Below are 16453 nucleotides of genomic sequence, written 5' to 3'. Positions count from 1 at the left end.
CGCCGCTGTCAGAGGGGGCGATCCCCGGCCCTTGGGCTGCGGGACTGGGGGCTTCGCAAATGCTTCCAGGGACATCCTCTGCTCCAGTTACAGAGTGATCCGCCCTTGAGATGCTTGTAGGAGCTGTTCTGTGCTGTCCCGTTACCTTCTTGTAAAGGATAAAAAACCTTGCCCACTGGAACCTCCTCTGGGATGTTCCTAGGAAGTGGCTGAAGGGATGGTTACGGAACAACGAGACTCAAACTCCTGTAGATGTCTAACTTATGTCGTTAAGTGGTTTGAGAGCCCTGTGCGAAGGGTTGAAAGTTTGTGTGGATAGAGGCAGCCTTAGGCGAGGCTGACCTGAGAGGAGGTGTGGTGACAGGCTGAGGTGGCAGAGCAACTTCTACCTCTTGTTCCAGTCGGTGCCTGCTGCGTCTCTTTATTCGTGCTGTTCCTGTTTTGGTTAACTGGTGACAGTAATTGTGTTCGCTTGTGTGTAGCTGAGAGCTTATTTTTCCTCAAAAGTAAACATCAGCTTTTAAAACTAAGTTTGTTTCCCTTTCTAGAGAAGCCGTTTTGATCGAGTTCATCATGGTCTCCAGGGAATTTGTGCAGTGTCACAAAGATCCTATGCTGATCAAGGTAGTTAATTGTCAAAACTTTTTTTTACAAAACCAGCCCAAACTCCCTACAAAAAACAAAGCATTACTTCAAACTCAGAAATCAGTCTTCCAGGTGACAGTGGAATTGATGTCAGTGTGGAGATTTGGATGAAAATAGTGGTTTATTTGCATTATTTAATGTCAAGCTAAACCTGTAAATAGAAGTTGAGCTTTATCATCACTGTTTGTATCGTATATAATTAATATTCCAGAGGAGATTGTGGTTACAAGATATGAACTCGGTACAAAGTTCATAGCTTCTGCTGCTTTATAATCAATAGAAGTTGCATAGATACCTATTGCAGCCGTATATTCCCCTTTATAAACTGATTTTGTGGTGTTCAGTAATCATTTATCCTTTGCTCTAAACATCAGTAGAAGCTATGCTGGAAAAATGTATAATAAACTATTGACACATCTTGGGTTAAGTTCTTAAAGGATTTGTAGCAAGAGGGATGAGGAATTCAGTTTCTTCATGTCATTTTACATTATTTTCCATGTGAAATTTAAGACTGGTTGTTTTTACTGTGGAATCAATACCTCCCCACAACCTTTCCCTTTGTCCAGAAAGTTACTTTCAGGTATGAAATGTAACTTCCTTATCTAAACCAAGTTTATGAACTTGCATAATTTTTAATATTTTACTTTTTAAAGCCAAATTTCAAACATGAGTTATTTCAGAAATTAAAAAGTGGTGTTCCTGCAGTAAAATTTTAATTGCTGAAACAAAAGTAACTCAAACGTTCTCTGTTTCAGTGGATGCCGATGTCACAGTTATCGGCTCTGGTCCTGGAGGGTATGTTGCTGCTATCAAAGCAGCTCAGCTTGGGTTTAAGGTAAGATGAGACCTCACTCAGATAGCAAAATAGTCACCCAGGTGAAGGGTGTTTGCGTGATACTGAAATTCTTCTGTTGCATCTTGGGCCACCAGATGCTCTTGACATCTTTCGTTAATCTTTTGTTACCTTGCTTACCCAGATTGTACAGAATTTGAAATGGAGATGGGGTGGGATGACTGTCTATAGCCCTGCTACTGACAGAGCTGCTCAGGACAGCTTGCTTTTGATTGGAAGTGATAATTGAGGTGGGCTTATAGCCCTGTGAAAGAGAAGTTGGGAAAGCAATGATAGGAAGGAATTTTTCTCTCAACAAAGTAAAAAAAAAAAAGACAAGACAATGACTGACAAAAAGGCCACTGGAAAACTCCTGAAGAACAGACTGAGTGAGCCCAAAAGGGGGAAAAGCCACATTCAACTGATAGGCTTTTTGAATGTGGGTAGAGGAATTCCATTTCCATGTGAGAATTTTAGAGGCAAAAATATGTATGTAGAAATACTGCAGTATCTTATTTACATTTATTTGTGTTCATCTCTGCTTGTTGTCTTTGAGTGCCTTTTGGAAGAGGCAGCTTGTGTCTGTGTACTAGTGATGTGTCATTGTTATTGAGAGTTATATGTGCATAACGCATTCTACATATTTTTAAACTTAACAAAAATCCAGAGTGTGACTTCAACAGGATATGTTTTTGTCTTCATTCCTTAACATGAGACCAACTGACTCTCTTAGCACTGCATTATTCTTCTCTTAATTATTTGGAAATCTGAGAAGGCAGTGCTAGCAGTCTTGAACATGTTTCTGCTGGCCGATATGTCACAATGTTTCTGAATTACGAAGAAGAGACTTCATGATCAAAATGAGCTGTTTTGACCAGCTGGTAAGGACAGGAACTGCTGTTGATGAATGGAGCTCCATTCCTGGAACAGGGCCCCAGACAGCATGTAGTCTTCATCTTTCAGTATTTTCAGAACTTGGCTGTACAAGGCCCTGAGCCACCTGACACGTCATAGAATCACAGAGTGGTTTGGGACGGAAGAGACCTTAAAGATCGTCTAATTCCAACCCCCCTCCCATGGGCATGGACACCTTCCACTAGACCACGTTACTCAGGGCCCCATCCAGCCCAGCCTTGAACACTTGCAGGGATGAGGCAACCACAGCTTCTCTGGGCAACCTGTTCCAGTGCCTCACCTCCCTCACAGTTAAGAATATCTTCCTGATAGCTAATCTCAATCTACCCGCCTTCAGCTTAAGGCCATTTCTGTCCCTCCATGCCCTTGTGAAAAGTCCCTGTCCAGCCTTCTTGTTAGCCCCCTTTAGGTACTGGAAGGCTGATTTAAGGTCTCTCTGGAGCCTTCTCCAGGCTGAAAAACCCTATCTCTCTCAGCCTATCTTCATAGGAGAGGTGTTCCAGCCCTGTGATCAAGTTAATGGCCTCCCCTGGACTCGCTCCAACAGGTCCACATCTGTCTTGTATGGGCCCCAGAGCTGGACACAACACTCCAAGTGGGGTCTCATGAGAGCAGAGGGGGAGAATCATCTCCCTTGATGTCTTTGGTGTTGACTGTGTTTGGAGCTGAAGGTTTGACTAGAAGGCCACCAGAGGAGGTACCTTCAAACTGAACTGGTCTGTAATTCTGAGTGTTGTCCCTCCGTGGTCAATAGTCTCTCAGCTGTGTATCTTTGGGTATCTTTAAGCCTTCTAATGTATAATGTATCAAAATATAAATATATGGGTTTCCATTAAGTTTTACATCTGTCTGTGACCTAGTGCAGATAACTGACTCGTCTTTATCCACGTCTGTGAAATTTTTTTTGTCATAATAAATACTTTTGCTTTGAGGTGTATGTTATTACTGAGCCATTAATAGTGGAGGGAAAAAAAGGTGCTCCATGCTATGGGTTTTAATTAAGATTAAGGCCTTCAGCCACATAAATTCATGTTTGATTATTCTAAAGGTATTTTTGTGGCTGGCTATATGCCAGCTTTTCTTGGAACAAGGCTGTCCTTGAGTCCTTCAAATCTGTGATTAACAATAGGATACCACACAAGGAGGTTAAAAAGTGCCCTGGATTCTGTTTTTCATCATAGCAAAAAATAATCATGTCACACTGCTTTACAGAGAGTCAGAAAGGGCAAGATCCTTGGACATATTTATGCGTGTCACCTGTAGCACTGAATAAACACGGACGATATTTTTGGCATCCTTGAGGAATGTAAGATGTTTTTCTGAGACTGGCAGAAAACTAGATTCTAGAGTTACATCATCCATGGAAGAAACTGAGTCTGCTCTACTGAACTCCTGGGCTTTTAACTTCCAATTTCAGTGCTATGTCTGCTAGCACAAGCATTAAGTCCTTGTGTCACCAACACAGCATCCCGTGTTATTGCCAACAGTGTTCTCTGGGCATTGGCTTTCCAACAGCTTTGCCTGGCCCTGTCAGGGAAGTTGATTTAAAGCGGATGAGGCAGAACTTCCTTGTTGAGTAAAGGTAGGAGCAGTCTGGTGCTGTTTGATCCACAGTGCAGCTTGTAAAGCTCTTGGATTGTGTTCTCTATATTCGTGTGCTTGAAACAAGAGGAAGGGTAGGTAGAGGATCAGCATCTCACCATCTTCTTGTAATTTGAATTGGTGAATTCTGCTCTTGCTGTTAGCATCACCCCTACCTTAGCACAAAAGCAGCAGTTTAAAGAAATTATGAAAGGGTTTCACCTGGGTAGTTGCTTTTGAGCAGACTGGAGCCCTTAGAGTATAAACCAAGGAATGATTGTTTTGAGTATGTATGCACCTTGCAAAGAAGGAGATGCCAATTCTTTTGCTTCTGTAAAAATATTTTACGATATTCTCTCCCCCTTGCTGTTTTTATATGAAGTTTTGGCAGTTGTTTTTGTCCTTTGCACACTTTGATGTTGGTAAGTTGATGAGGAGGAGATGGAATGTTTTCCATAACTCTTGGTATTGACCTTATTTTTGTTGGGTTTTACTTTACTTGATTTTTATTTTTTTCTTTCTTTATAGCTAGTGGCATAACTTTATAGGAATGGGTCTTATAGGATAGTGTGTTCAGAGGGGGAAATGTTTGTGACTTGGGGGTTCTGTTCTGTTTAGTTTTCTTCAAAGAAATTATTACTTCGTGAGATTTTACACTGTGCTGGTTCACTTATCTGTTGTTTGCTTGTTTTTATGCATCTTTTGCAAGATTTATATTTTTTGCTTTTTGCAGGTTTTTTCTGTGCTTGTAAGGAGAACGTTTTTCATAGAACTGTGTTGTATTTATTTGAGGCAATTTTGTAGATTTTTGAAGTAGGATAGCACTTAAACTTGTATAAAAGGATGAGTGGTGCAGTGGGGAATGTGGCTGTCTTCTGGTGGAGAATTTTGTGGCAAAGAACTATTTCGTGGGTTTTAAGTTAGGAAAAAAATGAGGGAAGGAAAATCTGAGCTGCAAAATAAATTTAGCAATTAAATTAATGAGACATTTGCAGAGGTAGGATTACTAGATAATTGCCTGATCTCTGACATTAATTCTAAATTGTGATATATTCTATAAGGAAATGGTAGCACAGTATTGCTAAAAGTTCTTTTTTTTGCCTGTTCTTTTTCCTCAGACCGTGTGTGTAGAAAAAAATGCAACATTAGGTGGAACCTGTTTGAATGTTGGATGTATTCCATCCAAGGTAAGTGTACGTAGTTTGTCATAACTGCATTAAAACCAGCAGACATTATATGCATCACTTGGAAGAAGATTAAGGAGTTTCTAAAGACAGACATATGTTATTTAAAAATCAAAATTGTAAAGTAAATGAGCTGAGGATACAAATAAACATAGGGAACAAAAAGGGTTAAAATTTTATTTACTATTTCTATTATGCAGTAGAAATGTTTTATTTGCAAATTTTGCATTGTGGTCCTTCCCAGATGGGAGAAAGGACATGTATGAAAATCAGAGGTACATACAGATGTATCTCCTCACTCTGAGGTATTGAGTCTGTTGTAACCAGTAATGACTATTGTTTCAGACTATTATCTCTTGTTGTCTACCTGAACTGTTTCAGATGGTTGTACCTCTTATCAGTTTCTTAAAAATAAACCTGTAGCTTTGTCTAAGATGATGTTCTTATGTTAAAGGAATGCTGAACTGTGTCACTAGATGAAGAGAAAGTAAATCTAAATTAGAGATTTTTTTGGTTTCTTTGACTGCACCAAGCTTGGAAGAGACCTGTCTCTCTCCATTGACTGTAATAAGAGCCTAGTTGATTAGCTCTTGAAATATTCATCTAAACTATATCAGTATTGTCACCAGCCCCAGAGATGGCCTGGAGGGTGGGGCTGGTGGTGCTTGTGTCGAGTAGTGCAGGTGGGGAAAGGGTGAGTCCAAGGCATGCACTCTGAAAGGAAGGAGAAGGAAGAAGTAGTTCAGAAGAACCTAATATTTGACATTGTCAATGCAGTTTTAAGTAATTTCAGACCTAGGCCCTTGTAAGAATAGTGCTGTTGCTGGTGAAAGGAGTCTGCCTCAATTGCACCCAGCAGGTGAAGGAAGACACTGGTAATGTCAGGTTTGTAATGGCTGTAGTAAAAAACATAATATTCTTAACAAGATCTCTCCTAACTGTGTTGCTATTTCTAATCTGTTTGCTCAAGAGGTTCTATTAGCATGGGAAGAGAAAATACAATATAAATACCAAGTTCTTTTAAATTATATATTAATTTTTCTAAAGATTTTAATAATAGTTCTAATGAAGCTCATAATAGCGTGGTATACAGAGGCACCATTCAAAAATTTCAATCTACACAATGTTACCTTGAAAGTTTGGAACCCTGCCAGGATCTGTTTGACTTCTTGAGTCCCTTTTTGTTTTTCATCTGTTGAAGTTCTTACAAAAATATTACTGAACCCATGGTTAAACTTGAATGCTATCCAGAATTTGTTTCAATGGCAATAAACTTCTTAAGAAATGGATATGTAGGCTGCATACACTTAGGCAGTAGCAGATTATTCAAATATTTCTTTCTGGAAAGCCACCCAAAATAATACATTGGGCATGGATTTTTTCTTCCTAGTTGCTGAGGTCCTAAGCAATGGCTGTGTCTTTAAGTAATGTAGATGTTACAGGTTTGGGGTGGTGACAGTTACGTGAAATGGAGACATTCATTTTTAAGATAGTTGATAAGACTTAGTAATAAAAATGGAATGATCTTTTTTTGACAGTATTAGTTCTACTCAAGCATATCTATATAGGCCAAGTGTCTCAAAATGTCCTTTTAATCCTTTACTGTGCCTGCTTTAGATTTCAGTCTGTGCAGACTTGCACTGTTGACCTTCTTGTGAAGATACTGATAGTTTCATCTTAGAGATGGCTATAGTGAAAGAATCAGTTTGCTTAGTAAGATCCTCCCCTAACTATATTGTTATTTCTAACCAAAATACAATCATTAAGGTTCTGCATTTCGAGCTGCTGATTTATAGCCATCCTTATAAAAACTGTGCTGATTTTATCTGTGAATTCTGGAAACCCATGTACCTGAGCTGGCTCCTAGCAATCCAGCTTCAGCTCAACTAGCTATGCAATTTTATTAACTTAAGCACAACAACTAAAAATTGAACTCACATGTGTCTACACAGGCAAAAATCTTAGCAGGCATTTCAGTGTAGATTTTCCTCATCCAGGTTTTCTGTATCTTCTCTTTGGCAGTCAGAATCATCTTTCTTTTGCTCTACTTTTTTAATCCCTATGGAGTCATTATCAGTTTCTCTGGTTGAAATGTGCAGAAAGGATAGGTGTGGATTTAACCATTTTCTATTTCTGTGTTAGCTATGTAACTTTATAAAACACTCAGGAAGAGTTACTGTGTACAAGTTTGGTGTTTGAAGTATACCTTTTTTAATACCTACATCAGACTTTTTCTTAATAGTGAGAATGTTTTGCACATAATATCAGATTTTTGTTTTCTGATAATATAATAAATAACTCATTCTTGTGAATGTATGTCCCAGTTCACATTTTTATGTGTCTTTTTTAGGCCTTGCTGAACAACTCACATCTGTATCACTTGGCCCATGGAAAAGATTTCGCTAATAGAGGAATTGAAAGTGAGTGTGAAGAACAACTGTCGGTGACTGTTAATATAAATGGTTTCCATCAACAAGCAAATTTAATCTTTCAAATCTGACTGCTGTGGTTTTCTGATCAGAAAACTTTTTAGACTTTATAAATAATATCCTTTATCTGTCATTTGGAGGCTTAGGGGCATGTGTTTACTCCTCGAACCCTGAATAGATAAGTTATATTTGCAAAGTGTAATACTGATTTTTAACATAGGTGGTGTTAAATGTAACCTTTAGCATTTAGTACGGCCATTCAACACATCAGAGCTGTTAATTGTGTTGAGCTTAGGTCCTTTAAGATTAAAACACAGCAATGCTTGATGTAAGTTTTTTTGTTTTTTTTTTTTCAACCTTAGTTTCAGGAATCCGTTTGAATCTAGAGAAGATGATGGAACAGAAGAGTAGTGCAGTGAAGGCATTAACAGGTGGAATTGCTCATTTATTTAAGCAAAACAAGGTTAGTTTGGATTGTAAACAAAGGTATATCCATTTTTCTGATCTGAATTTCTTGCTTTTTACACTTCCATATTGCCACATAAATTTGAGTGGCTGACTCAACAAGGGCAGAATTTGAATGCTTCTCTTCTAGAAAACTTTGAAATTATCAGTTCCTTCATTCTTTATCTACCTAAAAGAATAGTGTACAATTACTTTGTGATTTGTACCAGATAGTGATGTAAAGGTATGTGTTAGCAGCCCCTCTAAACATTAGTGAGGTTTGGATGAAATGTAGCCAAACTTACATAAGGAATTTGAATCTGACTTTACTGTGTTCTGATTGCTGAAGGTTGTACATGTGTCTGGGTTTGGAAAAATAACTGGCAAAAACCAAGTCACTGCAACTAAAGAAGATGGCAGCACACAGGTTATCAATACAAAGAACATACTTATAGCCACAGGCTCAGAAGTTGCTCCCTTCCCAGGAATTACTGTACGTATTTCAAATGTTAAATGTACTTTTTTCCAATGTCTTATAGCCACATAATTTAATGTGTACAATTTTTTGCATCTAACTGCACCTCACCTTCTGTGTGTTTTCTATATAATGTGTAAAAGAGATTGTAAAACCTCCATTTGTGCATGTCTTTGTCCTTAGATTGATGAAGATAATATCGTGTCATCCACTGGTGCACTGTCACTGAAAAAAGTTCCTGAAAAGATGGTTGTCATTGGTGCAGGAGTCATTGGTGTGGAACTGGTGAGAGTATATTTAAACTACTTGGTCTTAAATTTATAAAGGAACAGGGCGTTACTTTTTGTTGTATTTGACAATGTTGCTGTGATTTAACAGTGGAGTGGGTTGTAATGAATCTGCTCAGACTTCAGAACCTGCTAGCTCCTTTTTTTACCAGAAAAGCTGGGATGTGTTTGTGGGATCAGTACTTCTGCAGCTGGTTAGATCAACAGAGACATGAGAGGGGAACATATAGGGCCTCACATGTTCATTTTTCTTTTTTGGGAGGGCAGGGGTGTGGGGAGATGGTGTTTAACTTTTGCTGAGGTTTATACCTGCTCTATGTATAGATGAGACAACTCTATTTTAAGGGAAGTTCGCTTTAACTCAGGATGAATTGTTGTGTTTAGGAGTTAATCCCAAGAAATTTTTAATGTGATGTGATTATTCGATAGAATATGTACAATCAAAGGAGTGGAGACTTTGTAGTTCATCTTGGTCTGAGTCCTTTTGCCTCGTACATACACAGTTCAGAAAGAATTTATATTTGCTAGTCTTGCAACTGCTTGAAACTTTGCACATCTGCTTAGCCTGCTGACCATTAAGCAGGGAAGGAGAAAGCAAAGTGAAATTCTTTGCTGGATGGGTATAGGTGACTGCAGATAAGTAGGGTTTATGTGGGTTTTGTTGGAGAGGCTTATGATTGTGGTTATGGTTATATGGTTAAATACATACAGAAGCAGCAGTGGTTCCATTTTATTGCATAAAATTTCCCTAATGTGCTTTGTTTTGATTACTTTCTAGTGCTGTTACACCACAAGTAATTTCCTTTGAGTTTTGCTTTCAAAATCTTTGATTTTGAATTTCTTTTATACCTATAATGTAAAAGATACATGAGTTATACTTAGTTATTTTGTTAGCTATTTCTTTAAAAGCCTAATTCACTAAATTCAATCATCGAAGTTTGGGGTATGCAAATACTTTTTTTGATGGAAAGGTTGGGGATAGTTGGACTTTTTTCATTTTACACTGTAACATTTGTAGAAACTGATCAGTGCTGTTATGTGTTGTCCTACTTTTAAAAAGTTTACAGTCTGTGGTAAGTATTAGAGTAAAAGTGTTTGAAGTTTGCTTTTTAAAAACTCTCTTTACCTGTGTTGTTGTGAGTACAGGGGTCAGTTTGGCAGCGCCTTGGTGCAGATGTCACGGCAGTTGAGTTCATGGGCCACGTTGGTGGAATGGGAATTGACATGGAGATCTCTAAAAATTTCCAACGTATTCTTCAAAAGCAGGGATTTAAGTTCAAACTGAACACCAAAGTTACTGGTGCTACCAAGAGACCAGATGGAAAAATCGATGTAGCGTAAGTGTTTAACATAAAACTGGGGGAATGCCATATATATCTTTCCTCCCAATACATCAAACCTGCTTAAAAATACAGTCTGATATTATTTTTTAAACAGGAAAAAAATGCATTTAGAATGAAACTTAATTCTTTAGTAACATTTAATTTTTATCCTCTATTGTAGTTTACAGAGCTGATAATTTTGGATTTATTGAGTCCTAGGTTGCTTATACAGGAGAGGGTCCTTTGCCTTGAGTTGCGGGTGTGGTGGGATAAAACCAGTGTTGTTATAATGAGATCACTAACAAAAATAGAACTCTAAATTGTTCTTTTCATGAAAGATATTTGCTTCTGGTATAATTAGCATAAATATCATGATTGTTCATACAGTCATTTTCAAGCCATTAATTCTTGCTGCTTACTGGAAGGGTCAAAATGGTTAATGTTACTTAATGAAAGTAAACTTAATTGTTTCTTCACTGAAATCTTTAGATGGTGACTTGTATTTGCTGTATCACCATAGCTAGGGAGATCTGTCCCCTACTGTAAAGGTCCAGAGTTTGGGCTTCTTTACATGCCATGCTGATGCTGGTTGGATCTCTCACATAGTCTGTTTCTACATTTAGAGTTCTATTTTGTTTCAGGACTATGGTTTTGAAACACACTTCCTACTTATCTTCACTTACCATGCTTTGGTTCTTGCACTCTGAGAGCACATGAACTGAACTTGTTCTGAATGCAGTTAAACACAAGATGCACTTGAGGGGATGCATGTGATGCAGGGCAGCTGCTGATAAGTGTTTGGTACTCAGGCCTAAAGAAAGCTCAGAATACACGGCCCTACCCCACCTCAAAAGTACTTTGGATGCCAAGTACTCAGCACCAATTGTTTTGCTGTATGGGTCATGCTACTTGCTAGTGAAAATATACCCTAAATTCTCTAACAGTTGTTAAGAAATGTAGTAAGAGGTGTTGTCCCTTCCTCCCTCTTCTACTCCTGAAGTCTTGCTGGGAGGAAGCGTGGGGCAGGCTGAATGCAAATGCTTTGGGTGTCACATCCAGCCAGCAGGTCACCACCTGAGTCATAGCAGTTACTAGTCAGAGAGAGGTAATGCTGCAAGTTTACAGCTTAGTGGTTTTCTCCTTATTTTTCTATAGTGTTGAAGCAGCTGCTGGTGGCAAGGCAGAAGTAATAACTTGTGATGTGCTCCTAGTTTGCATTGGTAGACGTCCTTTTACAAAAAATCTGGGTCTTGAGGATCTTGGAATTGAACTTGATAAGAGAGGGAGAATCCCAGTCAATAACAGATTCCAAACCAAAATTCCAAAGTAAGTAAGACTAATTTTTTTCTTACTCTTTTTTTTAAACAGAACACTTATATTTAAAGTTTAGCCTACTAAAGCACTTTATATTTTTAATGGCAGAATATATATTTATTTTCTGAGGGGAAAACTCAAGATATATGTTTTATTTCAGGATCTAAAAATTTTTATTCAGCCTTTGAAGTTTTGTAATTTAGAAATCACTGTGTATTTCATGTCACTAAGTACCTCTTGAAGTGTGTTCCTTCTGTGAAAAGTGCAAAAATGTAGTATTTTAATTTATTTTGATTAGAGTTTTCAGTAACTTGTTTCAAACAGACTGTTATATGAGGTAGCCTAGGTGTGCTAGGATGTTTTTAAACAGTGTCTTATTCTGTTTCATTGGTCTGATAGCATCTATGCTATTGGTGATGTAGTTGCTGGACCTATGCTGGCCCACAAAGCTGAGGATGAAGGCATTCTTTGTGTAGAAGGCATGGCTGGGGGAGCGGTTCACATTGACTACAACTGTGTTCCCTCTGTGATATACACTCACCCTGAAGTGGCCTGGGTTGGCAAATCAGAAGAACAGCTGAAAGAAGAGGTACCTTTTGTTTTTTCAGACAAAAACTGTTTTTCCACCTTGGGTGTGGTTTCACTGTCTAGTAGTTTTTCTAGCTACTTTATCCAGAATTTCTGCATCTGAATTTATTGCGTAGGGTATGATTCCCTCCTGCATGCCACTCTCCCAAGAATCATAGTTTTAGTGACTTCCATTCTGTGACATTAATATTGTTTATTTGCAAATTAATCTTTAATAACCCCTTATGCCACTTTTGGTGGTTGTTCTTATGCATTGTTCTGTGTGTCTCCTGTGTTTCATTTCTGTATTACTTCTGTTCATGTACTTAGCAAATTTTCTGTCTGATTACATTGTTCTTGTTGGTCATTAACTCAAGAACATCTGTTTTGTAGGGTGTAGAATACAAAATTGGGAAATTTCCATTTGCTGCAAACAGTAGAGCAAAGACAAATGCTGACACAGATGGCATGGTGAAGATACTTAGTCAAAAATCAACAGACAGGATGTTGGGTGCTCACATTTTAGGCTCAGTAAGTATTGTACATTGTGCTGTCTTGGTCTTGTAAGGGTCTTTTTATTTAGTGTTGAACAGTTTTAGACTAGTGGTTGAGTTAGGAGAAGCAGTGTTTGTTTCTGTGATGAGTTTTGTGGAATGGGGTTTTTTGGTGTGTTGGTTTTTTTTTGGTGGTGGTGGGTTGTCTTGTTTTTTGGTTGGTTGGTTTGGTTTGGGGGTTGTTGTTTGTTTGGGTTTTTTTTTGTTTTTGCTTTGTTTTGTTTTGTTTGAGTTTTTTTAATGAATACTGCCAAACACTTGAGAGAACATCAGAAATTACTTACTCAAGTTTTGGAAGTTGAGGGAGCTGAAAAGACCGTGGCTTTCTTGTTGGTGTTTTCTTTTTTTCCCCCTCTCTCTGACTTCAGACATCAGCAAAGCTGGTATCCTTATCTTGCAGTCACCAGCTCTGGAGTCGTAACTTATGGAACTTTGCATAAAAGAACCTTTGGGATATTCCCTGTTTGGGAAAAGTATTTCCCTTCCCCCCTCTTCCCCAGTTAGACCCTAATCTTTCTCCATTTCATTTCTTAGCTTTAAATATTTTTTTTTTTTTCGAAAGAGCTATGCAGAAATACTTCCGTACATCTTTGTGTACAGCTTTCTTTAAGAGAAACACTAAAACTGGTCTCAATAAAACATTATGCCAGTTATTTTTCTCTTGCAGTTCCAGTAATTTAGAAATCAACATGACTTAAAGGAAGCACAACTTAAGTCTGACTCACACCAATAAATATCATTTTCTTCATTGGGAAAGGGCTGGGGGAAAAATCTTATGATTGTGGATCTAAGTGCTAAAAATGTAACAGGAGACTTCACTATTTTTTGACTCCTCAAAGAAATTTTACCCAAGTAAATACACATACATACAACAAATACAAAGGGGGGTGCAGATGTAGTAACGTACTCTTGCTTACCTAGTTATCTGTTTCAGTTTCCAGGGGGACACTGAAGTTTTGGGTACACTTCAGCAATGAGGTACCCTGTAGTTTTGAGAATGTGTATATTATCTATAGTGGGAAAATGCCCAACTTTTGTACAACTCTCAGCAATGACAGAAAAAATACCCTCATTAAGAATTATATTTAGTTTTAAACTAGGTTTGAGTATAGTCACCAAAAAGATTAAGTACTTACAACTTACATTAGAGCACAACTGAAGTGCTAGTTAAAATACACAACTTTTCTTTTTTAGCAAAAAATGCTTATTTACAAGCTGTTACTGATTCAGGAGAACCTGGACAACTGCATAAGGATTTGTGCTAATTGCAAGTACTATTAAATTACAGGGTGCTGGTGAAATGGTCAATGAAGCTGCCCTTGCTATGGAATATGGAGCATCATGTGAAGATGTAGCCAGAGTTTGCCATGCCCATCCAGTAAGTCTTTCCTGAAGTGACTGTTGAACACCAGTACACAGCCATGCTGTTATTACATGTACCTATTAATGACTTGTCTCAAATCTTCATTTGTGAAGCCTGGCCATGATGATTAATGACTTGTAATTTTTTGTGTTTGCTCTCTACAGACAGTGTCAGAAGCCTTCAGGGAAGCAAACCTAGCAGCGTCCTTTGGCAAAGCTATCAACTTCTAAAATGGAAGAGCAGATCTTTGTACATGTATAATACATCTCTGAAAACGGACTGTGGGCCCTTATGGAAGGTTGAGTCTGAGGATTTTAGGACCGAAATAAGTGAATCTCTTAATTTTAAACATCAGATATTTAAACAAGTAGAGTTTGGAACAAGTGGAATTATCCAGTCTCTGTAAAGTAAATACTTAAAATTACATGTTTATTTACATAATGAATGTTGCAGAAAAGCAGCCTGACAGAACTCACTTTTTCAAACCAAATATTTTGCTGCTGCATGGGATTATCAGGTGTACTGGTCAGAACTCTGGGTAACTGTCCAGCATACCTTATGTTTTCTTATTTGAAGTAGTGATACAATAAACCAGTTGAATGCTGGCACTTGTAATGCCACTGGCACTTAAAATGCCACTGTCACTTCCGCACAAAAATGTGGTTCCTTCTGAAAGGATTAACTTTAGTATTTAACCTACTTCCTATATATGAGTACCAAAACTTGTTTTGACCTAGTAGTGTTAGGATGTTGGGAGAAGAGGGGCTCATATAGGTCAATTAAAATTATATTGACTTTTTAAAGAGAAAATTACTTTTGTGTGTGATTCTCCAGACTTCATGTTTTCATATTGAAAACTCAAAGGGGAAAAATCGAGTGCTGATTGAGAAATGAAGGATTGAAGACAAATTCATCATACTGCAACCTAATCTTTTTTGTTCTTAAAGCATCCACTGTCCAACTCTCTTAAACTTGAAATGCTAAAACTGGGTAGTGCAGCAGCACTTCCTCTGAAGTGCTGTGACACGAGGGTATTCTGCACCTTCCACACGTAAGGGCTGCAGTGTCAGCTCTCCACACAATTAGGACATACATTCTTCTCTTCTGTTTTCTATTTCATTCTCTCTTTCTGTCTCTTCTGTAGCAAGAGAGCTTAATAAATATTTGACATGGCTGGAGGGTCTTCTTTGGTTTTGTTTGCTGATTGTATCCTATTAGTGTCTAGGTTGTTAAATGTGAAGAAACTCACAAACAAATGGCATTTTGGAAGATCCTTAATGTATATAGGTAACATGCTCAATTCCAGTAGCTCATTTTAAAGTTTTCCAGGGTGCCACTTCTTTTTTTTGTTAGGCTCTTCTGCCTTGAAGAAAACCTTAATATCTGCTGGTATTGTGCATGTCCTTTTTAATTATGCCAGTGGAATGAGAAGTGTACCTTCAGAAAATGGTGCAACAGCTACTTGGTTTTATGTAGACAAGATAGTTACATCTTTCTACCTTTCTTTATAGCTTCTTATTCAAGTATTGATCCATTATCTGGAATGATGGAAATGTATGCCAGCATTACCATTTTGTTAAGATACCAGTTCATCAACAAAACACCAGTGATACTCTTCTTTATTGTGGTAATTTTTTAAAATGTAGATGGGGTTAAACCGTGACAGCTCACTAAGCTGATCACCAGCTGATTCATGGATATGCTGGGTTAGTGAGTTAATGTGGATCTGCTTTCAGGTGGCAGTAGGAAGCTGCTGAAGGGAAAGCAAAGGTGAGACAACAGTGAGGAGGAGACAACACCTCCCTGAATACTTGTAGCAGTCTTACTGCAGTTCATACCTGAGGTTCACCAGTTACAAATCCTTGTATCTCATTTTGTTCATGTCAAATGAAGTTTGGAAAGTCATGGAAACTTAATCAAGAATACTGCTAAGACTATACTGAAGACTATATTTTTCCAGACACTTAAAAATAAAATTCAGGGCCTTAAAATTTGTTAGTTACTTCTCTCACTGTCATTCCCATTCTAGTTAAGTGTACAAAGAGTGTAAAAGTAAGAGGGTCTACTGAGCCACCTGTCAGTGGTCTGATGGCTGTTAGAACCTGAGTGTTGCAAAGTTGGCAAACTTTTCAACAGCTGTTAAGTGTACTGGCAGTGAACTCTTGTATGATGTTGGTATGGTAATCAATTCCTATAACAGATTTTTTTGTTGTAGCATTTGTAACCGATGAAGCTTAGGGGTAATAATTTATTTAAACATCAGTTTGCTTAGTAAGTGATGTATCTTTCCATAGTTGTCCTGGCTTTCAGTGCTGTTTAGTGAAGGTTAGGGAAAGTGCCAGTCAAAGTATGTACAAAGATGCAATCCTCGGGTCAGAGTTAGCAGTCAGGATGTGCACATTGCACTTTTTGGTGCTTTGTGTAGCTGATGGATGTTGTAAATCAGTTTGTGCCATCCTGTGTGTTTGTCTGAAGGTGTGTTGTTGTACAGATCACTTTAAGTATGGTGAACCGAATGCTACTCTTGCACTTCTTAAAAGT

At 38.0% G+C, this 16453-nt stretch overlaps 1 protein-coding gene across 1 annotated transcript; it reads left to right on the top strand.

Moving 5' to 3' along the window:
• The first annotated feature begins 539 nt into the window (after positions 1-539).
• Positions 540-15084, top strand: DLD (dihydrolipoamide dehydrogenase). The gene is made up of 13 exons (XM_018068034.2): positions 540-624; positions 1401-1480; positions 5092-5160; positions 7508-7577; positions 7949-8049; positions 8380-8523; positions 8689-8790; positions 9939-10129; positions 11270-11440; positions 11828-12017; positions 12389-12526; positions 13838-13927; positions 14077-15084. Exons 5-13 carry the CDS (start codon positions 7978-7980, stop codon positions 14140-14142), a joined length of 1164 nt encoding a protein of 387 aa, XP_017923523.1. The 5' UTR covers positions 540-624; positions 1401-1480; positions 5092-5160; positions 7508-7577; positions 7949-7977; the 3' UTR covers positions 14143-15084.
• Positions 15085-16453: the final 1369 nt, after the last annotated feature.

Source organism: Manacus vitellinus, unplaced genomic scaffold (assembly GCF_001715985.3).
Source record: "Manacus vitellinus isolate BGI_N305 unplaced genomic scaffold, ASM171598v3 scaffold_13_pilon, whole genome shotgun sequence".
NCBI lineage: Eukaryota > Metazoa > Chordata > Aves > Passeriformes > Pipridae > Manacus > Manacus vitellinus.
This window is presented reverse-complemented; position numbering and strand designations above follow the sequence as displayed.